The 24,139-nt window shown below is 38.2% G+C and overlaps 2 protein-coding genes across 4 annotated transcripts; both read right to left on the bottom strand.

Annotated features, from left to right (window-relative positions):
- Positions 1 to 791: 791 nt before the first annotated feature.
- Positions 792 to 8,310, bottom strand: CALML4 (calmodulin like 4). The gene is made up of 5 exons (XM_072402583.1): positions 6,160 to 8,310; positions 6,015 to 6,045; positions 3,897 to 4,037; positions 2,208 to 2,396; positions 792 to 1,365 (listed from the first exon to the last, which is right to left on the bottom strand). Exons 1-5 carry the CDS (start codon positions 6,160 to 6,162, stop codon positions 1,268 to 1,270), a joined length of 462 nt encoding a protein of 153 aa, XP_072258684.1. The 5' UTR covers positions 6,163 to 8,310; the 3' UTR covers positions 792 to 1,267.
- Positions 8,311 to 8,433: 123 nt separating this feature from the next.
- CLN6 (CLN6 transmembrane ER protein) lies at positions 8,434 to 24,024 on the bottom strand. 3 transcript variants are annotated; one of them, XM_072402579.1, is made up of 7 exons: positions 23,814 to 24,024; positions 21,956 to 22,070; positions 17,984 to 18,082; positions 15,714 to 15,902; positions 13,532 to 13,587; positions 11,934 to 12,056; positions 8,434 to 9,835 (listed from the first exon to the last, which is right to left on the bottom strand). In XM_072402579.1, the coding sequence occupies exons 1-7, from the start codon at positions 23,861 to 23,863 to the stop codon at positions 9,565 to 9,567; spliced, it is 903 nt and encodes a 300-aa protein (XP_072258680.1). In that variant the 5' UTR covers positions 23,864 to 24,024; the 3' UTR covers positions 8,434 to 9,564. The 3 variants fall into 3 exon arrangements, with proteins under 3 accessions (XP_072258680.1, XP_072258683.1, XP_072258681.1); XM_072402582.1 differs by lacking the exon at positions 23,814 to 24,024 and adding an exon at positions 23,186 to 23,756; XM_072402580.1 differs by lacking the exon at positions 23,814 to 24,024 and adding an exon at positions 22,155 to 22,658.
- Between the last annotated feature and the right edge of the window lie 115 nt (positions 24,025 to 24,139).

Here is a 24,139-nt window from a genome sequence, read left to right as displayed (position 1 = left end):
TCCAGGTCAGTGACTTCAGGTAACTCACATTTTCAGCAGCTCACAAATAGTTCCCATGTTTTTCATTATGCATTTTCTTAAAGTTACACGGGTATACTCTTGCAGAGGCTGTTAACTCCTCTTTTTGAAAATTTTAGTTGCCTGGGTGTCAAGAGTATTTACTTTAATGTTTCCTGAGATGGTCACATAGAAAAATGAAGCAATAAGGAATTCTGGGCCTTTTTTACAGTGTTCTTCCTTTAGGTCTAGGAACTTGGAGACAGCCAGCCAGCTGTGCCTTCTCCCATGCCTTTCTCATGGCAGGGCCACTTTTACACTGCCCATAGTGTGCACTGGAAACTGTATTACCCCTAATTATATGGTCTGTATATTGGACCTCGCCTATTTTGGCAAAAGGGAATTCACTGCTAGTCATATTCACAATTATACATCATGTTGACATACCTAATTGCAGAAACCTTTGATCCTTTTTAGACTGCCATGGATTTTACTTTTAGTTTTCTGAATGCTCTACTTGCATGGTCATTTCAACAGTTGTAAAAGAAATGGTGCCAAAAGTGTACACACCACTCCCAGAAAGTTAAAGTATGTAATTTCCAAAGTGTGTACATTGTGCCCCCTTTTGCCAAAGAGGTAAGTAGTGTTTAACCTTTTTTGGCCGTTTAGAGTAACATAGCTTACTGCAGGCTGAAAAGAGAACTTTTATTGAGATGAAAATACAAAAATCCTTGTTTCAGATTTCTGTAAGAGAATAAGAAATACATGCTTGGTTTTGTGATTTATTACATATCTTAAAGGAATGTGTTTGTCCATGCATAATAGTAGCAGATCAGTAAAAGAAATCACTTTTATTTAGAGAATGGTACCCAAAAGGGCTGATTCACCAAAGGAGATGGCAATCTTAAATTCTAGCTGTGATCACTCTGAATACCAATCATCTGCAGAGAAATTAAACCTGTTTTGTTCTTACATAAATAATTAAACATTGAGGTAAGTCAGTTTAGGTGGAAATTATCAACTCCTTTAGTCCTTGGTATATACAACTTTAAAGACTGTCACCCTAAAACTTTATTTCCTAAAAAAAAATATAAAGTAGAGGAATACAAAAAAGTCAGATCTGCAATATTTATTTTTATTACCAAAGCCACGTGTATATGCAGTCATTACAGCAAACAAACTGGCTTTGAACGCCTTACTGTGGCTATAGTAATATTGTCAGCAATCATATCTAATATGGAAAAAAAACCTGTAGCCTGCCAGTTAAGGTTTAATAGTCTGGTACCGGAAGTGTGATCTTCTTGACAAAGGACTCGTATTTTACCATTCCATCTGGGCCCACCTCGGCATCCCGGAGAAGGTCATTAACTGAAAAGAAATTACTTGTTTTTATCTCCAATGACATAATAAATCTATTGCTGTCTATAGTTTTATGACCTGTGCACATCAGCGTGGGGTGAACAAGGAACTTGGGACTGGAAACATGACTTTGGACTTCGTACAGCACTGCGTAATATGTCAGTGCTATATAAATACTGTGTAATAATAAAGGGAACCTGTTGGGATAGAAATGCATTATTTCTCTCATCACTGACTTTGGACTCCTCCCTGAGGCTGTTATCCTTCCATCACTAACTGTTAGTATTCCACAGCTGAGATGTAAATTTAGGTTCTGTGTTCCTCTCAAGTGTTCATAGGCAATTTTGATTTCCTTTTTTTTTCTTTAACTTCCAGTCCTTTGTGTTTTTGGTATTACCAGTCAGCTTTGATTGTAGGTACCATATTGGTATCAATGGAACAACCAGGTAGCTGTCACCCTGGGACAAGAACACAGAACACCTTTACTGTTCTCTATATCAAAAGGGGGCAGGGTGGGGTTTCCAAGTTCATTGTTAAGGTTTACATAATATTTGTCCCAAAAATCAGCAGGGAGAAATCCCTGGGGGTGCCAAAGTGTTGGTTAAAAGTCAGTGACTGACCTCCATATTGTACTTGTATAGATAATGGTCACATACAGACTCAAATGGGTTTTATTTATAACCAGAGTAATGAGTAAATCTTGCCAATTACCTGCATGCCAGCTTTTAGCAGACTCGGACTAATACAATGTGTTCTGTCATTGGCCACCCATCGGTCATAAGGTTTCCTATTGCACCCAAAGAATTAGGAATGCTGCCAAAAATATATTTCAGTGTTCTATTAAACCATACCTTCCTCAGGTGTCAACTTCTCACCCATCTTGGTAAGTTTGGACTTAAGCTCAGCCAATGGGATAGTGCCTTTCTTTTGTCGATCAGCCATCAAGATGGCTACAAGGATCTCATTCTCTGGGTCTTCCTGCTTTTGTTGGCGGTACATGATAGTCAAAAATGTGGAGAAATCCACTTCACCATCTTTAGCTGTAGAAAACAAGTGTAAAAAAAAAAAAAATGATTGTATGCAGCCAGCTTGTCTCAAGGAAGTACAAATTTTCTGGAACTTGGTTTATTTTACTGGATAATATATGGGGGAACATTTTGGTGCCCAAAACAATGGTTAACGGACACTTGAGAATTCCAAGAAAAGATTATGTACTGACGTCTAAAGCTCCATTCTAATAAATGTTGAGCATCAGTAATGAAACTTAGCTGAGCAGCCAGTAATTAACTTTTACTCCAATCTAAGTCATATCTGGTTCCGCTCCATGTTAAATGTGAAAGATCTGTTTCCACGACTGGTTTCCACATTCACCTGACCTAAAGCTACGTACACACTTTCAATTAATATCGTTGGTAAACGAACGACGAACGATCCTGCATGATATCTGCGAACGATCGTATGGCACCGATCCTGTACATACAGATATTGTACACACGATAGATGCGATCGTTTGAACGATACAGGAAGTGACGTGCACCACAGGAAGTGAGCGAACGTTCATTCATCGTGCATGCTCAGACCATGGACGATCACTGAACGACCGTACACACGATAGATGGTCAACGATCGTCGTCCAATCCGATCCGCTGGTCTGGTCGTTCATTTCCAACGACTATCCTTGTTCGTCGGCGTCGTTGGTTACTTTTTTTACGAACGATTTTTGGCCAATTGGTCGTTCGTCGTTCATTTCCAACGATAAAAATTGGAAGTGTGTACGCAGCTTAACCACAATTGGGATGGAATGGTTGCACTGCAGAGTGAAGGCAAAGCAACCACCAAGTGTTCGGCACCTCTGGGAATTTATTTAAGACTCTTGGTTTATTTACTTGAAGAGAACTGAATTCTAGTTTTATTAGAAAATTTACTAAATTTTAGAGGGATGGCCCCAGTGCAAGATGTTCTACATAGCTACACATCAACAGGGAAAGTACAACATTTTGTTTTTTGGATGGTGTGGGGGAAAAGAGTTTATTTGTCGTATCTTTCTTTTGAACCACCATTGAGAAGATTTTCCCTAATCTCTGGTCTCTTTAAGGCCTGTAGAAAAAAAATGAGGGGCTGATTGTTGTGAGGACAGGAAGAAAGTATGCTTAGACTTGGAACTAAAACATGAAAGTAAGGACTCCTGGAACAAGTAAGCATGTCATTTGCAAGCATGGCTTGCTTTGAGTTGTATTGGCATTCATAGTGACTTGTATGGGGAAGAACAAATGCTTGTATTCATGGACCTTAAGGACTTTATCACTTGCATGGTTGTATGGGCAGTAACAAGACAAATAAACACCTTCTGATCTCTTTCATGGTAATGGCTGTTTGTTAGCGCTTGCCAGGCATTCAGCTGCCATATACCACTTCCCCAACCACCCTTGTGGCTAAGCCCACATTTCCAGATCAGTTTCAGCATATCTATTGGTTTTATATCTCGCCTCACTTCATATGGATATGAAGAAACTATTCAAGAATGAGGTTAACTTTCTCACCAATTTTGTGAATCTGCAGATGACGACTGACTTCATTGGGGGTGGGACACGTCCCCAGGCAGCGCATGACAGTCAACAGGTCCTGAGTGGGAATCTTGCCTTTTCCCTTCTTATCGTATAGGGAAAAACATTCTTTGAATTCTGTGTTTAGGAAACATGGCAAATTTATCTTAAGTGGATATTAGATCTACAGTAATAATAATTTATACCTATCAGCAATACAATTATGTCAATTGTGTTTTATTGGATAGTTTACACTGGGGCAGCATTATAAGTTTCTGGAGGCAAAGAATCTCCATATTCGTGATCTTATCCTAGTTTTTTGGCCTGGACAGCAAACCTATAAATTACATCGCTCCCAAAAATAACTGAAAAAATGCTTTGCTTATCTGTCATCTTGCTTAAATATTTAGAATGGCAGCAGCGCCATCTAAATATTTGACAGTAAATAACACTTCCTGTAATCTGATTCCATTACACTTTCTGGCAATATGCAGGAAAAAAGCCAATTATCTAAATTCTTCTTTTGCTTAAGTTTGTTTCTTAGAGCTCTAATAATAAAACAGGGAATCTGACATTCACTCAAACATTTCCTGATGAGATTCTTCCAGGTCAATGTGTTCAATTGCAATAATTGATTCCCACCAGCGAATTTTTGAGGGAATGTCAGATTCCCTGTTTTATAAATGGAGCTCTTCAATACTTTTCATCACCTCCACTTTCCACATGCACCATGGAAATGGTAGTCTGGAGATGACTTGTATCTGCTTCTAACTGCAGCTAACCTGTTAGCAAATCCCAATTGGACCAAAAATGACCAAATCCCAATTGGACCAAATATTTTTTGTAGCGATGAATGTACTGTTGTGTTTGAATATATTTTATAAAGAGTTGTTGGGCTCTTTATACCATTTACAGGTCACTATACCAAAGTTTTTGTAAAAAATTGTTAGGACAGACAATGTGCAACGTTAACCCATTAGCTATTTTTATACTTTCACAGCACAGTTCCTGTGTTTTAATATATTGTGTAGAAATCCCTCTGTTCCCAGTTTGCTTTTATTAAGGGATATATTACTAGTGTTGGTCGAATATCTCACTAATTGGTTCGACAGCTATTCGATCAAACAGGGAGATATTGTTCGTGTTATTGAATGCGGAATTCGAACACTATTAAAGTCAATGGTGGGAGAATTTTGGGTTATTTTTAGGGACTGTGTAGAACTGCAAGAGCAATCGGGAGCAGAGCTGATAGGGATAGTGCTCCCTGATTGGCTGAGGAAAGCTTATCAAATACAAATATATTCTAATAGCAGCGCACATTACAATTGCTTGCTATTGGAAAGCCTCAACTATCCCACTTTACAAAACACAAACTCGGGTAATAATGATTTAACAATAAATTGACACGCAAACGGGACTTGGGATCTCTGGAATAAAATCAATAATGAATAAGTCCCATGAGTGGAACCTCCTTTATTCCCTTTCCTGACCCCCACCCTATCTTGTCCTCTGTGTGGTTTCCTTAAGAGGTGAACCACTTCTCTCTCCCTTCGATGCCTTTGCCACTACAGATTTTGCTTATTTATTTAAGGAGATCCCAAAAAGGCTGTTTTTGTTAGATAATTGTTATTTTACGCTTTCCTGCGCTCGAATATCTGATTACCATCTTACCTGATGTCGGTCGTAAAGGAAAACTTACTGGGGTCTATGTCCATTTTTCTATTTTGATGTACATGGCCAGTTTAACACTTGGATATCTCCATGACTGTGTATATTGTAAGCTATGTTTTGATAACATTGTTGAACCCTCATTTCCTATGCCCCCCCCCCCCTCTTTTTATTGTAGTGTTAAATTGTTATTGTAAAATGTTCTTTAAAAACTCAATAAAATCTTAGAAAATAAAAATATTAAAAAGTAGTGAAATGAGATGCTACTAGTATTGCTGAATCAAATAAAATAAAATTTAGTTAGAGATAGTTGGTTTTAGATAGATGGGTTTTAGATATGGGTACTTATATAGTTGTAGGTTTTTCACTCAAAAATGCAATTTTAAATTAAATGCAATGTTTAGAAGCAGTTTAACACAAGCACACTTCAGTCATGTCATTACTTACTTTGAATCTCATCCTGCGATAGGAACTTGGTCTGCAGAAAGCACAAAAATGACTTTAGTAAAATGCCAAACAAACAGAACAATTATTGTGATCAAAATGAGAAAACATTGTAGCGCTTTATTTGATCATCAATGAAATGTCTTACCATGTCACCTCCTGGAGCTGCAGCTGCGTCTTCCTGTTTTATGTCAGATGTTTAAAGTCCATACAGGAAGACCTAGAACATCCTGCCATAATTATTCTATTGTCATGGTGACTCGGGTCAGATTCCAGTACCTGTAGGGTGCTATTACCATCATAAAGCAGCTGTCACATAAGACTCTATTCTCATTAAGTATTTAAAGGTTTCAGGTTATCCGAAGTCTCTTGGAGAAATGTCATTCTTGTCCTGTGTTTTCATAAATGCAAATAGAGATGATTAGCAACTTTGTACTTGCAGTACAGAGGTTCTTGGATTGTACGTATTTCTCATCTGTTCTTCTGCATGATTGGAATTGTTTTCCTTCACAGCTCCATCTTTTGCTTATCTGCTATGTTATTGTCTATGTGCTTTTGTTTGCTTTAGGTAGGACCGGCATTCTTATGTGATTCTATGGGAATGTAAAATCAGCTTAAAGAAGGTCAACAGGATGTCATCTGCAGGTCATATGCATCTGTCAATGAATTCTGAAGTTAGTCCCTTACGCTATCCATTGACTTTGGGTTGATCAATTTTTGGGTGACTAGATTTGTTTGATACTGCTGACCAGTCAAGGTCCTTTTGATCCTGGACTTGACATCAATCTCTCAATGTAATAAGCTGCTTCCCCTTTTAGATTGTAAGCTCTATTGTGCTCCCCGCCTCCTGTGTCAGTCTGTCATTTGCAACGCCTATTGTTTATCTACAGTGCTGCGTAATATGTCGGCACTATATAAATAATAATAATAATAATAATAATAATAATAATTAGGCTGCTTGGCCATAAATTTGTATGCATTTGACAGCAGCATATTGCTATGGCCTCTGCTAAGCCCCTTTGCTGAAAATGAAATGCAGAATACTTGACTGGAGTGTGCAGAATTAGTTTCTCTTATAGGATTCCAGATTGGAAAGTATCCACCGAGCTGGCCCCAGGAAATAGACCATGAAGGCAGTAATCCAACGATTGTGTCCATAAAAGTGGAGGACTTGCTGGTTTATTTGAAGACCATTCCTCTTCTGGGAATCAACTGGCCAAGCTTGGGCAGTTGGAAGAGACGAGTGCATGCAGCTAGGTAAATTGGCTTCCCCCCAAAATTGACCTTGGGCTGTATTAGAGATTAGCATACATTAACATACATAAAGACAATACCATATGACTATGGTAGGAATATTAGATGTGAGCTCCTTTGAGGGACAGCTAATCACATGACTATGGACTTTATAAAGCGCTGCGTAATATGTTGGCGCTATATAAAATACTGTGTGTAGTAATAATAAGCAAACCTCAAAAAAAAAAAAAAAAAAATGACCTGTTTTTTTCTGATGAAAAAGTAACTTTCTTTTACCTCCTTAGTACTGCTTACAAATTCCCTTGGGGGGGTTTATCCTGAATCCACTACTGGTTATTATAGGGGTGCACAGAGAAGAGAATTTGTAATACATGCTGTTGTCACGGCATTGCTGGTCTGCGGACTGTTTTAACTGGCTGTTCAGTAAAAATAGGGGATAATCCTGATTGGCCTTTTATTTTACTGATGTCACAGTCCTCTCAATAACTCACTCTGGTTGCAGCCAATATGAGATACTAAAAAAAGCTGTGTATGTTCAGTAATTACCTGTGATTTTAATCCAAACATATACATAGTATAGAATATTTGTGCACAGAAGCATCACTCAATGTACAGTTTATGTTGAATTATTATTACTTATTTATCCTAATTCAGGGCAGAATTAGAGCTTGTGTATGTGAGCAAATGCAGAATGCTTTGGAGGTGGGGGTGAATTCATTTTGTGTTTGACATGCCTCTGACCTGCTTCTTCATTTTCTATTGATTTGTATAAGGAAAAAACAGTCCTGTGTTAAATAAATTTCCATATACACTGAGCTTTGGGGATTCTTTATAACTGCTTTGTTTGTGTAGATCAAAGGAAACCTGTGCTGTGAGAAACACACTGCTGCTAATTGCTGCTTCTGATAATAGTAGTTACCTGACTGGTTGTAATGCTGATCCAGTGCTTTCAATACTTTCTTAGGTATAGACCTAGAATATACATGTAAATCAGTTGTTCTAACCTTATGTTTTTTTAGCAGAAATATAACCAGAGACAGTCAAGAATCTAGAATTAGGGAAGTCAACAATGGTAGCATTTACTTTTCAGTACAGATTTTTAAAGAACACGATGAAATGGAAAAAAAAACAGGAATTACCTTTCCCCATTTGAAATAAATTGCTACAGTAAAATGAAAATATAGATTTTATTTTCAAATATATATTCATGTACATTGCATATATGTAACTGGTTGAGATGCAGCTGCTGTCTCCTCTGCTGCTGGAAGACTTTTCATGCATCTTCTATCTACAGTACAGATTTTTCTAAATTATTGAATATACAGAGTTATTCTCTCTGTAGGATTTGTGCTGTATCTTTTTTAATGTCCCCCAAAAATTTAAAACAGCTTTGATTGTATACCAAACACTGAATACCTCTCTTCCTTCTTGCATTTCCTGGAGGGCGCCAATATTTGGGATCTCCTTGCCAGGGTTCATAATTTTGACTCCTGGTGATATAATTAGGAAGCCAAAGAGTATCAGTCATCAGTCTGGTCATAGAGCCAACATATGTACATATACATAGGTTTGTTAGGCATTTCCTTTGTATCTTTAACCTTTCATTCAGCCAAAAAAAGAATTTGTGAGGTCATGTACTGATGTTAGACAAAAAGACCTGACTAGTAATCGGCTTTCTAGTTTATCCCAAAGGTGCTCTAAATGTTGAATTTTGGGGTTCTGTGCGGGCCACTGGAGTTCCTCTACATTAAACCCATCAAACTCTGTCTTCATGTAGCTGGCATTGTGCACAATACACAGACATGCTGGAATTGGGCCTTGCTTAGACTGATGCTGGAAGGTGGGAATCTCATAATTGTCCTAAATGTTATTGTATGATCCAGCAATAAAGGAAGTGAACTCGCTAATTTGAAGGATACTTTTACCCATATAGTATTCTTAGGGGAGAACTGTCACTGTCAGATTCCCAGAATAATAACTAGAGAATGCTTTCATTCTCTACTAACCATCCAGCATCAGAGTCAGTGTTGTGAATAAATAACCCTTGAGTCCAAATTTTAAAATTCCTTTCAGCAAAACTCTCATATTGTTCTAAAGAGTTCTGCTTCTGACAAACATTTGATAAAATACTAAAATAGTTAAATACCAAAAAATGAATAAACCAATCTACTATAGTTTAAAATAAGGAACAAGGGTTTCCTATACCGCGCCCCTTCTACTGAGGTGACACAAGACTGACTACTGAGGTCTACATTTACCTCAACTCTTTAGAAGATTACAGAGCAATAACCAGGCTCTATCAGTGCAAGCTATTGATGTGCAATGTATAGAAGGCCCACGGCTCTGGAATATATATCACCCCAGGGTATTTCTTACGTAATATCTTATCATTCCACAGCCATATAATCCAAACAGCAATAAGGACTAAAGTAGCTGAGAAAGAGAGCAGTAGGAAGAGGCCATTACTGTCCAGGCGGAAGCCCTTGCGTTTCTGGTGAAGAATGAGTGCCAACATTGCAAAGAATGTGAATATGAAGATTATGAAGATCTGGCCCTCAGTCACCAGGTACCTGCAAAACAAGCAAATGAAAAGACTGCTGAGCAAAGAAGATTAAACAGTATTGTTTAGGCAGTATGACTGAAAATCATGGACGCCTTGTCATCACACCTGGCCAAAACTGTGGACATTGCTCCAAGTTCGGGTGCTAACAGTGAAAGATACTGGTAATGCCACAGGAACGTTTTAGACAATGACATCCATCCAGCCCTTTACCAACCATTTAGAGAAGGCTGTTGTTTTATGTTCCAGTAGGACTGTAGGCATGTGTCCTAGCCCAGGACCATTAGGGCCATGATTTGACAATCTTTTGGCTATCTCTTACAGAAGAGTGGAGACTGCAGAGGGAGTACAACACCATACTAAAGCCCATTCTTTTAAAATATGACATCTATCAGGATCATATAGATGTCATGGGCCATTACCCACAAACTTTCTGTCATACAGTATACATGTTTGCTAAACACATATGTAAAAAATACTACAACAGAATCTTATGGGCTAAGAATGCTGTCACTTCCTCTCAAATAAAAAGTCTGAATGAACAACAGATCACAATGAAGCCAACATCAACACATATTCAAGAGCAGGTAGTCCCTATGTTAAGGACATCCGACATACGGACGCCTCCTAGATACGAACAGGGCTTCCCTGCTCGTTCCTGTGCAGAACAGAGGCTTGAAGGGGGGAGGGGACTGTTAGCATGATTTGCAGAAGAAATCTTTTACTAAACACAGCTGAGGTTGTGGCTGATCTTAAGGACTGAGCTGATCTGTAACATCCTGTAACTCTTTAATGACCAAGACAAACCCTGCAGTTGTTTCTTCTTGCATATCAAAGATCAGCTTGCTCCAGAAGGTAATGAATGAGCTCCATAAAGTTTTTTCCTGCTCTGTTTGTGATTAACTCACAGTGAGTATTTTATACAGTAACTGACACCACTCTGCCTAATAATATGTTGAGACAAACATCTGTCCTAATTGCATTTAATAAAATAATGTACCTATTCTGACTTACATACAAATTCAACTTAAGAACAAACCTACAGTCCCTATCTCGTATGTAACCTGGGGACTACCTGTACTTACATTGTGTTGTTTTTAATACATAACTGCATTAACTGGAGTTATTGTATATATTAGTCAAATTCAGCAATATTACACCTGTCCATAAGTCAATGCTGGATTGCTATCCGAGGCCAAGAGATTCAGATTTACTCGCTGTGCATAGAATCCTACTTCAAGTCTGACATGCTGTGCAAGGCAATGTGTGAAAATAATAGTTTTGGATACAGAAGGAAGAGTTTAAATCTCTTTTAGCTTTTATAGCTGTTCCTCTATGTCAGAGAGATTCACCAAGTAAAGATTTCACTTCCTGTTGTGTCTTAATGACATAACAAAACGGCAATCCTTCTAACAGATTGTAACCCTTCACCATGCCATCCAAAAATAAAAAAAAAAGCGACTTCATTTTTTAAATTTTTTTTTTACCTAACTATAGACATTTTGGTTTGCATTAAAAGCCTAATGCAACAAATTCAATACATTATGTTGTGCAACAATAAGAAGTGTGTACAGGGCCTTACATATGGGTCAAGTACACTATAGTCAGAAGGGCAAAATTGAATTAAAGCCCTGAATATTTTGTAACAAGATATGATTGGGACTAAGCAATGTGTGAGATAGGAATGTGCTCCTTACAGCAAACAGACCTTGTAAAACAGGAGAAGTACTTGAAGTGATAACCATGGATGGCTTGTGTAGTACTCATGAAAAGAGAAGATGAAAAGTCACTAGCACTCCAAAGTACAGGATTCTAGTTTTATTGTAAAAGCACTGTCACACGAGTGCTTTTACACGGTGCTAGGTTCCTTTCTTAAGACAACCTAATGATCATCACATATGTTTCAACATGTTGTGACATTGCTTTTACAATAAAGCAGGAATCCTGTACTATGGGGTGTTGGTGACTTAGTCTTCTGTTTTCATGACTGGGACTAACACACTTATTTCTCTCTGGAAATATTCTGGGAGAGCTGCTTCCAATCAACAGCTAATGCAGAGCACCCTACCAGTATAATTATGAGTAGCCCACATAATACCACCACCTACCAGTAATACAGACTGCTGGGACCAAGCAATGACCAGGCTGACAAAGGCATTCGACTTTCCCCCTTCACTGTTGTGAAACAGCCAGAAAAGTAGATGAACAAAATGAGGAAAAATGGGATATACCTAAAAAAAAACAGAAGCACAGATTAATGATACAGACATAATGGATATCAAGTGCAGAAACTATTTTTGTATGTCTTCTAATTACACAGAATTCACTTCCTCTTTTTAATCTTTTTTTCTGATAAACATTTGGCCACACTTTAAACAATCACAAATCTGCACATAAACGCAGCCACTGAGACTGTCTCTATGGGATAGGGAGAGTTGCAATGTTTCATCTTCTTATTCATTTACACACAATTTCAGTATTAGCTCTGATGCAACAAAGCAGTCCAGCACACTGTACATGTGTCACTCGAGTGTCACCCACTTCAATCAGTTATAAGGGTTTGATGTGTGTGCTTATTTTAAGAGTTTGCAAAGTCTTTTTTCACAGTATTTTAGGAACGATGTAACTTTTTGTTAACTCTTACAGAGTGCAAGTTGGCGTTTTCAGTAATGTTCAATTAGCATTGAAAAGCATTTTTATGAACACAGTAAGACTTATTATTTCTCCATCCTCTGAAATACATTGCCATTTGCTTTTACCGATAGCCTTTTGAACCTACGACAAAAAATTACACATGCAGCCCCATGGTGATGTCCAAGGCAAAAACTAAGTCCAACTACTGATTTATATTGTGAAGACAGGAGGGAGCCCACCCATGGGACATCAAACAAGCTATCAGCTGTAAGCAGAAGAGTTGCTGGGTCAGTTTTAGGAAAATGAAAGGCAAAGATTTACTAATAAGAATTTTGTTTAAAACAATTCAGTTCTTTAAAGGCCTGTTAGCTTGCTAAAGCTTTCCTAATCCAGAGAAATATAAAAGGTAGTAGAAAAAAAAAAAAAAAAAACTTTAAAAAAAATATACATTTTCCTTTTTAATGCGAGGACACCTTTCCCTCTCACAAGGCCTAATTTATTAAAGCTCTCCAAGGCTTGAGAGGATACACTTTCATCAGTGAACCTGGGTGATCAAGCAAACCTGGAACGAATTTCTTAAAAGTCATTTGCTACTTGTTATTTTCAATCCAGGTTTGCTTGATCACCTAAGTTCACTAATGTATCTTCTCCAGTTTTGGAGAGCTTTAAAAAATCAGGCCCCATAAGTGTCAATTAAATAGCACAACCACTTCCAGTTCTCAAGTGTCCATGCCCTTCACTGCTCTAACCTTTTTATGGTGCAACCAAGGAGAAGCAATGAATGGGAATACTGTAGAGTGTCACTTTAACCACTCAGTCTGCAGGGACTGCTGACATCACATCTACGAATGCAGCTCACAGTAGCAGTCTCTGGAGGAGGGTTTTTCCAAAACATGTAAAATGCATTTATGATTTTATGGAAACCCATTGTTAAATGAATGGTCTGGGGACAGGGTCTCCTTGTAAAATGCTACAGTAGATTACATATTGGGAAATGAAGCATTGTACATCATTCACTAAAGGTACAAATATATGAACCCCTCTAAAAAATAATTATAAAATAAGTTCTTACCACATGGAATGTCCCAGGTATTCATCATAGTAATACAGCAACTCAAAGGAGTCAACCTGTCACACAACAAGACAATATTGATGTAAATGTTCAGATCTGAGAAAGGAAAAGTTTGTGCTTGTTCTTATACTCGTTTCCTATGCATGTTACTACAGCACAGCTTTCTAGATGCACTGTTATTAGTCAGCAGGGCTTTAGGGAAGGTGATAACAGATACATGAAAAGATGTAGTATTCAGGTATTAGAGCCTGAATACAACATCCATTGTTATGATTATTTTCTTTGTGTCACCTGGGCTAGGATTGCTCTATTGAGTTCAGGTTAAAAGGCAAAGCCAATAAACAGATGTTATAATAGTTGCTTTATTACCAGGAGATCTAGCTGAATAGTAAACAAACAAAAACCTTTTTCTAAACTGATATTTTAGTTATATATAGATCCTGGCTCAATTTATTAGCTGCAAACTATTGGTAATTCCAATTGCAGGGCCTCCCACATGGCATTGATAAGGGAGTTTTTACACACAATGTTGGATTTTTTTGTTGCAAAAGAAATTGCCTTAAACATCTATTTTGTAAAAAGAAGGGCTAAGATGGGTAGGAGCGTGGTCAGGAAATAAAAGAAGCAAAACTTAACCCACTGTATAAGTTGCTTGTGAAGACAGGCTTTGGGCTTGTGTCAATGTGCAAATGCAACTTGCTTGAGATTCTTCTAAAATCATTCAGAATTCATATACATGTGCAATAAACCCTCAGTTATCCTCCTTTTGGGCTGAACTGAGCCAGTTCAAAAGTGCTTTTGAATTTCTATTGACTTGTATAGGGTCAACACAGATCCTAAAACTGCGTCTGAGCCCAACTAAGTTACTATAGCATTCAAATTATTTCGATGACCATATAAAGTACCTAGTCAGGTAAACAAGGCTACATGGTAAAGCAGATAGTATGGGTCATGTAGTCCAGCTTTGACGATGATCCCATACTCTCAGATTTACAAGTACAGCCAAGGGTAAAAAAACAAAACAAAAATCAGACACTGCCTGGTCCCTACAGACAGCACAAGGCAGGTTTGTTCTAAACTGGTATTTGCACTGCTTCAAGTATCATCTTATGTGTACACTTCCAAGTCAATCTAATATTTAGTTAGCTTATTTCACTACCCAGCACATTGCATCAGTGCAATTATAAGCTTAAAGAGGCCACTTATGCCAAATTGATTCTTTGTTGCAGGCAGGTTGCTACTGGCTTCTTTTATTTCCCAGCTCTGCTGCTCTCACCATGCTGGCCGCTGATTAAAGGAATGTTAAATACCCAATATTTTTCTATAATGACACACTCCTGTAGTTTCTGACTGCACATCAGAAAATTCAGAAGTCCTTTTTAGTATATACATGTTCCAGTATAGGAAATCAAGTATTGAAGTATATGTAAGCCCAGTCATTACTGTAATTTCTCATATGAGCTTCAACATGTCATTTTAAATATCTTTACATTTATCACCTATAAAATGAAGCTTGTACTCCATGGTATAGGCTAATTGCAAATATTTTAGAAAATTAAAAATGCCAATTGTTTATGATAGAGATTGTTCCATCCAACTAAATATTTATGAATAACCATTGTGAAGCTCAGTGCTGAATGTCTTCCAATTAGGCTTTGTTTGATTAATAAAAAAAAATTTATGTAATAATAAAATTTTGTTTTACTATGCATGTCCTCAATACAGGTATGGAATGAATATAAGTCAGGCATCACTTATTACATTCAGGATGTGTAGAAGTATTTTGCACAAAAAAATCCTTCAACACAATAGTAAACCTTTTTGCAACTGGTAACCATCCAATGCCCATTGTATTTAGTGAGGTTCAATAAGATCTGTTTCTTACCCTCATCATTGGGAAATGTATTTAGTATTTTTCACAGCCTTTACAATCGATACTACCTTAGAGAAGTTTTCTTAATATTGCTCCACTTACATTATAATGTTTTGTTATAAAAATTGTTTGTGTGGTTCCTAGCACGAATAAGCTCCACTCCTTTTTCCATATGGACTAGCCATGATCTGCATTATTACATTTCAGCTTTAACATAACTTATTGGCGAAAAAGGAATTCTTTAAAGAACATTAAACTTCCTTGCCCTTGTGTGTGCTGTTGAACCCTAATCTACCCCCTTTTTCTCACCAGGGTGGGGGGTTGCAGATTTTGCATGATTGGATTGTCCCGCACAGACAGGTGAAGCTGGTATCCACTGAAGATCAACCTGTGATTTACAGAGTCTCCTACAAGGTGGATGCTGGCCCCCATCACAAAAGTCATGATGCTGATGTAAATCACTGAGTTTGGGAGAGTTTTTGGAGACCTTTCAATCAACTGGAAGAGAAACAAGAGTTTAAATAAAGCAAAATTCAAAAGTAAATTATTTCACTAGTTATTTATATGGCAAATGCAGACCCCTTTTTCCCAGTATGATGTGTCCAGCAGCTGTCAATATCAATTAACATTGTTGTCTTTTTTCTTATAAAGAAAACTGAATTGTCCTTTCATGGGGCATTGCAACACACTTGCCTCGAGTGGTCCCTGTATGGTTGAATCACAAAGGGTGTAAGGCATCCCAGCGGATGGGCAAACAATATGATACCTTCATTTTTGTGTGAAATATTTGTATTTGCATCTTTTGAAAAATCATATAAAGACCAGACTTGGGATCAAGATTACAGAAGCACATATCGGGCCCCAATGATAACACAATCTGTGAGCACAAAGCTCACTACTAGAGCCAAATTTATTTCAATTCTATACCACAGTTGTTGTCAGCAAACAAGATTTATAGGATCTGCAGCCCTGACGCCACTAAAAAGCTGCAGAGTAGAAGAAATGATGGTCAGAGACTTTGGACATGCAATAGATGGGGATGGAAATTGGAGACATGCTGCAGAAGAAAGTCTATGGTAGTAGAAATCACTGCTATTACCGCTTCGGAAATCATTGCTCTCACTACTGCTGGGGTCCAAGGGCAATACTAAAAGTATCAAAGTATTGTGGGTCGGTCCGCAGTGTTCTATTGGCTCCAAAACTCCCTCTGACTGAGTAAATAAAAAGAACATTCTCCATAAAATTACAGGACCCTGGGATCACAATGTAATTTATTACACACATAAGGTAATAGTAAATAGATAAACCTAACCTCTATGACTTCACCTATATTTAAATTACAGCTGTAGTAAATAAAAACTTAAAACCTAACTAACTTAAGGCAAAGTTTTAAAACATAAAGCAATAATGATGGGTTTAGTACTTCTTTCAGGTTGGTATTGCTGCCTTGATAATGGAGAATAACTCTCTCCAACTGTCCTGATCACCAGTGCCAGTGGACTAAAAGTGAGGAGAAATACAAACTTTTTAGTAGCCACCAGAGCAGAACACGTGTTCCCATTATAACTGCCTAAGGCTGGGTGTACACGGACGTTTATAAAAGCACATGTAAACGTTCCTACTACTTTTTTATGCATTTAACCGCATTTTCCTGAGTTTTTGAGCGTTTTCCAGCTTTAACCCAGCGTTTTAATTTTTTAAACGTTGCAAGAAACAATTAGGATAAAGCTCAAATGTCCCTCAAGGAAACGTCCTGGTGTAGATTAGTCCATTGGAATGCAGGATTTAAAAGATGGTTGGAAATGCAAAATCAGACTGCAAATAGTTTAGCCTAACTTCATTCATAGATAGTCATGGTTGTTTTGCATGAGTCTTCCAGTTTGGAATATACAGGTAGTGCCCAAGTTAAGGACATCCAAAATACAAATGGGCTTCTGTGCAGGACAGAGCCTTGATGGGGGAAGGGGCCGGTTCACATGACTTACAGAAGAAATCTTTTGCTCTTCCGCAGCCTCTTGTAACTCTTTAATGACCAGGACAAACTCTGCAGCTTTTTCTTTTTGCATATCAAAGCACAGCTTGCTCCCGAAGTTAATGAATGTCTAGGCTCCATAAAGTTTTTTTTTTTACTTTGTTTGTGATTAACTCACAGTGAGAATTTTATACAGTAACTGACACCACACTGCCTAATAATATGTTGAGGCAAACATCTGTCCTAATTGCATTTATTAAAATATTGTACCTGTTCCAACTTACATACAAATTCAACTTAAGAACAAACCTACAGTCCCTATCTTGTATATAACCCAGGGACTACCTGTACAGAAGAAAGATAAAGTTCTTGCACAGAATGAATGCCACTGTGCTAACTAGTCCTAAACAATAAAATGAGACAAGTTTTTCTATCCTGTCTGATTGCTATCTTTCCCATGATTTATCAAAATCTGTGTATAGGTACGAGGTTGTCACTCGGTAAAGAATGTTAACTGGGTTTGAATTTTCGTGGACAGTTGATACTTTTAGGCTTGCATTTTATTTCACTTTTGAATCATATAAACTTTATATGTATCACATTTTACCTTTAGTAGTAACAGTGGAGTAATGATGTTATAAGCCATGTGGAAGTAGTCTCCTGCGCTTGGCTTATTCAGAGGAAACCAGTCCAAAGGAAGTATGATCTGTAAATAAAAGAAGAAGTGGAACTAAATCACTGCAGATAAGCAAGGCTTGTGGTGACATTAAAACAGTGTGAATTGGCAAGTAAGATGAAAATATACATATGGAAATAAAACAATGAATATTCTGCTGTAGTTGCTGAAACTCACAAAGTATTTAAACCCAAGAACCAATAATTTAATATATTGCAGCTTACTACTCCTCACATGTGCTCACTGCATTTCTTTTTAGTTTTTTTTGCCCTTTATTTTTGTACCTTTCCACTAACACACGTTCTCCTAGAGTGGCTATAATTATTGTACTGTACCTATGGAGGAGAAATGTAGCCACCCTTGGACAGAAGCCCCTATACAGTGGGAAGTGTAAGACGCTATTTACATGTGTAAATCATAAGTGATTCATTCCAACTAACACTATTCAAAACAGGTACAGCAACATAATTTCTTCTTTTGGGATAAACATCCCATAAAAGCTAATTAGTATACGATTCCAGTGGTAAGTGGATCATCCCAACATTGTAACTGTTATGCTTGCTGAAAAGTTTGGCAAACCAAAGAAAGCTGGAAAATAGAGAAGATGGGAGTAGATGAAGAAGTATTACAACTATTGTATTATGTTTATGGCAATATGTATCGTATATCTTATTTTTAGTTTTGCCTTCAGTTACAGTCTGTATTGTACCCCCTTACCATTATTTATAACTCCTTCCCCCATTGTGGCTTCTGCATTTCATGTTTTTTTGTTTTCTGGGATGGGCTCCCTAATGAATGGCGCCCCATCTCCAGATGATTTTTCATTGATGAAGAAAAAGATGGGGGTAACACCAGCATACCCATTTAGTAGCAGAAACAATGCTGCAAAGATGGGAACTAAATTAGAAGCTTCACAGCAAGAAAATATGCCAGGATATATTAGAATTTTGCAATTTCAATCCATAACTGAAATTAGAATCACTGATCTCCTAATTCTGTATGGAGAAGCTCCAAATAGCTAACCAGGTCCTTATTGTATCACAGACCTATAGCATTTACTATAGAGGTAGTCCCCGAGTTACGGTCATCTGACAGATGACTCCTAGATACAAACAGGGGTTCCCTGCTTGCTCTGTGCAGGAGGAGGCTTGATGGGGAGGGGCTGTTTGCATGACTTGCAGAAGAAATCTTTTGCTCTTCTGCAACATCTTGTAACTCTTTAATGACCGAGACAAAGTCTGTTGTTTCTTTTTGCATATCAAAGTACGGCTTGCTCCAGAAGTTATTGAATGTCTAGGCTCTATAAAGTTTTTATATTTTCTTTTCTTTGTTTTTTTGCTTTATTTATGATTAACTCATAGTAAGGTTTTTTTTACAGTAACTGACACCACACTGCCGAATAATATGTTGAGACAAACATCTGTCACAATTGCATTTCTTAAAATAATGTACCTGTTCCGACTTACATACAAATTCAACTTAGGAACAAACCTACAGTCCCTATTTGGTATGTAACCCGGGGACTACCTGTACTCATATCTGTACATGCCCTATTTATTTTACAGCGCTGTGTAATATGTTGGCGCTATATAAATCCTGTTTAATAATAATAATAATGCCTGCATAGCATAGACATGTACTGGGTTGCTATAAATACTTATAATGTGATAATTAATAATTAGCTAACACACAGCATGTATTTTGTGTCTCTAATTATACCAGAGCACAAAGTCTCAAATGACTCTAAAATGTTTGCATGCATTGAATGCTATTCTTGTTGAGACAATCACCATGCTGAGAGAATGGCACAAATATGTATATAGGGGAAAGTCTTACAGCTGACATATAATGAGGTAAAACTCTATTTTGTGTACAAAGCTAAATTAATCCTCCTGAGGCCAGTTGTATATATTGCAAAGAAACCTATTTGCCTGCTCTTGTTTTATAGATACCAAAGTAGGTCAGTAGAGATGACTGCTAATTGGAGGGTTTGTCTGCTATAATCCCTGGCTCTCTGCTTGTACTGCAAGAAATAAAAAAAAAAAAAAAGAGCTGTATCTATGAATATGCACCCAATACACCCACATACATTTTTTAACTAGTTTATCTTCGACCTTCACATACTCATGCTGATTACCTAGCACATTAGCCTATTTTATCTAGATACTGAAACAATGGGAAGAAAAATATTATTATTAATAAAGAAAAGAACATATGATATATATTGATTCAAATTCTTCCTTGAGAATATTGAGGACATAGTGATATATATTGCATTGTCCTAGTGACTGAACACAGACTTTATTTTAGAGTTTTTTTTATTTTTATTTTTTATTTATTTTAGAGTTTAGCAAAGTTCCTCTGTTACAGAGAATTCTGTGACACTAGGCTGTTACAAAACAAATCGCTAAATTAGAGGTAACCCACACCAAGTCACCAATTGCCCCGAGTACATAGCCTCATGTTACCCCGCAGGATAATGTGACATGAACGTAAACCTTTCACAGCTTAAACTTCCTGGCATCACCATCTAAGAAGATAAACTTTCCTTCCAGCCTCAGAATCTCCTTATTTCCCTTGTGATGGTGTCACAGCCATATAAACCACCAAACCAGCAGCTTGCAAGTCTGGCTAGTCACACAGGAACAAAGAAAATGGCAATATCACATAACAACACAAACTGTGCTTCAATGGAGGAGTCAGCATTCAACATGTCATCTGTTGGTAGATATTAGGTTACGTTTTTTTTATTTTCTGCTACTCCACACTTTTTCTCCTTTCAGGGGACAAAAGAGAAATTTAAAGAAATATATGCCTGTTACCTTTGTCTGCAGTCAATTAAAAAAGCACCAAATGCAATATGAATTCATAAAAGGTGAGCTTTCCCCAGGACAGGAGTCCACATTAGAACATTTCTTTTTACCTGTGAAATGTTGGATTTCCCCTCACTTTCTCCCTAACAATGGTCACCAATACAAATAAAATGATGGGACTAAAGACAGAAATAGAAATGTGACAAAGGCCATAACACCTAACCATCCTATCCAAATACATGTATTGGTATGGCATTTGTATGGGCTCAGTGGCTTTGTGGGGCACTGGATTGACAGGTAATTAAAACTTGCAAAATATGCTTGGGGTGGGAAGAGTTACACTCATTGGAAGTTTCCCAACTAGGGTTCCACCAGAGTTTGCTAGGAGTTTCCTAAGCAATTCACAGTTTGTTCTTCTCAGGTCAGTTTAACTGGCAATAATGATTTTTTGGCTGTCTGTAGGGTGACATTCTTCCCAGTGACCAGCAATGTACGAGGTATTCTTTCTACTGATCAACACGCTATTGTACTGTGAGCTGTGAATATAGTATTTATAGAAATAGTTCCCTAAAGACCTGAAAGTTATTTCAAGGGTTCCGCCATGTTTAAAAGATTGCTTGATGGGATAATTAAACCAATATAAATTATAACTACATAACATATAACATTCTTCTTGTGTAATGCTCATTGACGAGGACAGATGGTTTTCCTACTCCCTTCCATGGCTTTGAAGAATTATTTTAATAAAGATGACTTTGCCCATACTATTTTAGATGCTTTCCAATTTAAATTAAGGAATTGACCTTCACAAGTTTTTGCCCAGATTTATGCAAACGAAAATGACAAGGACTTCCTGGTTAGATGCTATTTACATCCAGATATTCAGGTGCCTCAGAGTCCCTATTATTGCTATAAACAGACATCCAACCTTACAGAATCTTCTGCACCATACTCTTACCCCTTCTGCTGGGGTCATTGGGGAAAGGGAAGTCTCAATCTAACCATGCTGATCTAATTATGCAGGTTCCTGCTAAATCACTCCCATTTAATAAACAATGACATATTCATGAATAATATTAATTTGTCTCACCATTACGATGGGCCGTCCAAAATCCAGAAGCCAGTTCTGTAAGGTGAAATAGAACCAGAGGTCCAGGTGAAAGCGTGAATTCCTCGAGTCATCTTCTTGCTGTAAAACACCGAATCTAGCAAACCAATAAACATTATCAATTACAATGACACAAATGAAGGTGGACCAATTACATCACAGTAGGGGTATAATCACATACCACAAATCATCCTGTGCTCCCATCATCTGCAAGTATATACCTAGCTCTGCAGGTGTGCTGAATCAAGGATCCAAAAGAACCAAATCTAGAGTTGCAATTTTTAGGCATTTTCAACAATTTGCATTAAAAAGGAAGAAGAATTGCAACCTCCCTCCAACAGTTCCGATAATACTGTAAAATGAGCAGAGATGGTGGCAGCTTGTTCTAATTTAGTGTTTCTCAACCAGGGTTCCTCCAAAGGTTGCTGGGGGGTCCTTCAGCAATGGGCAATGTGTCTCAGGTCAGTTTAAATGACTGATGATTTTTTGGCTATCTGTAGAAGTGACATTATTCCCACTGACCACCAAATCAATGTACTGTGAGCTGTAGATAGTAATTATGGCAGGGGTTCCCTAAAGACCTGATAATTTTTATAAGGGTTCCCATGTTAAAAAGGATGGAAGACACTGCTCTACTCTGTTTGGTTCAATGTGTAAAGTCAGCATAAACTTTCCTCTAAACCTAGTGGGATACCAATTACCACTACCTGCTGATGTGCACAAATGTTTTAGAAGGCTGCATATACAGCAAAGATTTACCAAAAGAAAAGAAGAATCTTATCCACTCTGATGTACATGCAAGATCATAAACCCGGGTATTGTGCCAACTCCCATGTAACAGGGAACAATGCTTGTGCCATGATCCTTTTATTAAATAATATCTAAAGCCAAGAGTGGAAGGGGGATAAACCCCCAGTTACCTCTACACTGTCTGCATCCCTTTATTGCAAACACAATAGGAAGTTAGAGAAATGAGTGGACACCCTTTAAGGTTCACTGGAAGGCACACATTACCACAAGTGTAACATAAGTGATCCTTGCTGCCATATGTTGGTAAAATGCATTGCATTATTTTTAAATCTGGAAGGTTGGCTGCTATAGTGTAAACCCCCCACCCCCTTCCACCGATACAATCACTCCCATCGAATGCTGGATCTGCCAGCAATCCAATCTGCCACCTGGATTCTGAAAAACTAAGCCAGGTTTACTTACATCTGATCCTGGTAGTGCCGCCATGGCAGACTCCAGCACTAGAAATGACAACACACCGGTCCATTTGTATGACAGGTCCACTTTTCTATGTGCAAGGAAAAACACAAGCTGTGCTTTTTCTGCAGCATTCGTGTGCCCTGATGCCATAGGACATAATGCCCATTGCCTGGTTCTTGCATTGGATGCTGCTGCTTATGTGAATCTTCTGTAGTTGGCACCAATACAATGACAACTATACCCACTCCTAATAATCACATAAGTTGGAGGGACAACAGGGGCAGAGATGTCAATCAATACCGAACAGAGGGTCTAACTTTTCCCTTCTCTATCCTAAAGTTAAGAAAGTTTTAGTAAAAAAACAAAAAGCCATAAAAGTTGAAATGTGACTGATCAGATCTGCAGCAAGGATCTTCCAATCATGCAAATGTACAGGGTGCAGCTGGGATCCCTGGCATGTCACAGTGCCCCAGGGTCATATACTGAACTACAAGTCCCAGCATGTGCAGGGTATATAAGGTGATGGAGGCAGCATTGCCCTGCAGAATACAGTTAGGGGGTAAGCTGTCCGTTCCAGCCGTGCCCACATTGAGGTATTCCTGTTAGAGCCCCCCTTAGCGGTGCTGGGTACCTGGCCGGTGAGCCCGGGGTTTGGTGCCTCCTCCGCACGGCGCTCTGCATCCTACCGCCCGGGATCAGCCTCAGAACTGGCACACAGACCAGGAGCTGTGCCGTAACCAATCACAGGAGGGGTAGGGGGCGTGGCTGGACGGCTGCCGTCACGTGATAGTTTATAAAGCGGCTCTGTCAGGGTTGGCGGCGGGTTGTCAGAGTGATGGTGGCGGGCATTGCCGCGCTGATAATAGGGACGAGCTCGGTGGTTGAGGCCGGTGACAGGTTCGATACAGAGAGACTCCACTTTCTGTGCCCGCCCTGTGTTGTGTAAACACACCCTCC

The sequence above is a fragment of the Pyxicephalus adspersus genome, chromosome 2 (genome assembly GCF_032062135.1).
Source record: "Pyxicephalus adspersus chromosome 2, UCB_Pads_2.0, whole genome shotgun sequence".
Classification (NCBI taxonomy): Eukaryota; Metazoa; Chordata; class Amphibia; order Anura; family Pyxicephalidae; genus Pyxicephalus; species Pyxicephalus adspersus.
The sequence above is the reverse complement of the archived record's forward strand: the minus strand, read 5'-3'. Positions and strand labels throughout refer to the sequence as shown.

Excerpts from the sequence above, each read along its gene's own strand:
- CALML4 (XM_072402583.1), bottom strand. Across the intron at positions 2,397-3,896 it reads TCTGCAGATTCACAAAATTG|CTAAAGATGGTGAAGTGGAT; the intron begins GTGAGAAAGTTA and ends TGTTTTCTACAG. Across the intron at positions 1,366-2,207 it reads GAAGTTGACACCTGAGGAAG|TTAATGACCTTCTCCGGGAT; the intron begins GTATGGTTTAAT and ends ATTTCTTTTCAG.
- CLN6 (XM_072402579.1), bottom strand. The coding sequence starts at position 23,863 with ATGCAGAGCGCCGTGCGGAGGAGGCACCAAACCCCGGGCTCACCGGCC. Across the intron at positions 18,083-21,955 it reads TTGGACGGCCCATCGTAATG|ATCATACTTCCTTTGGACTG; the intron begins GTGAGACAAATT and ends TTTTATTTACAG. Across the intron at positions 15,903-17,983 it reads CTCCACTGTTACTACTAAAG|TTGATTGAAAGGTCTCCAAA; the intron begins GTAAAATGTGAT and ends TTTCTCTTCCAG.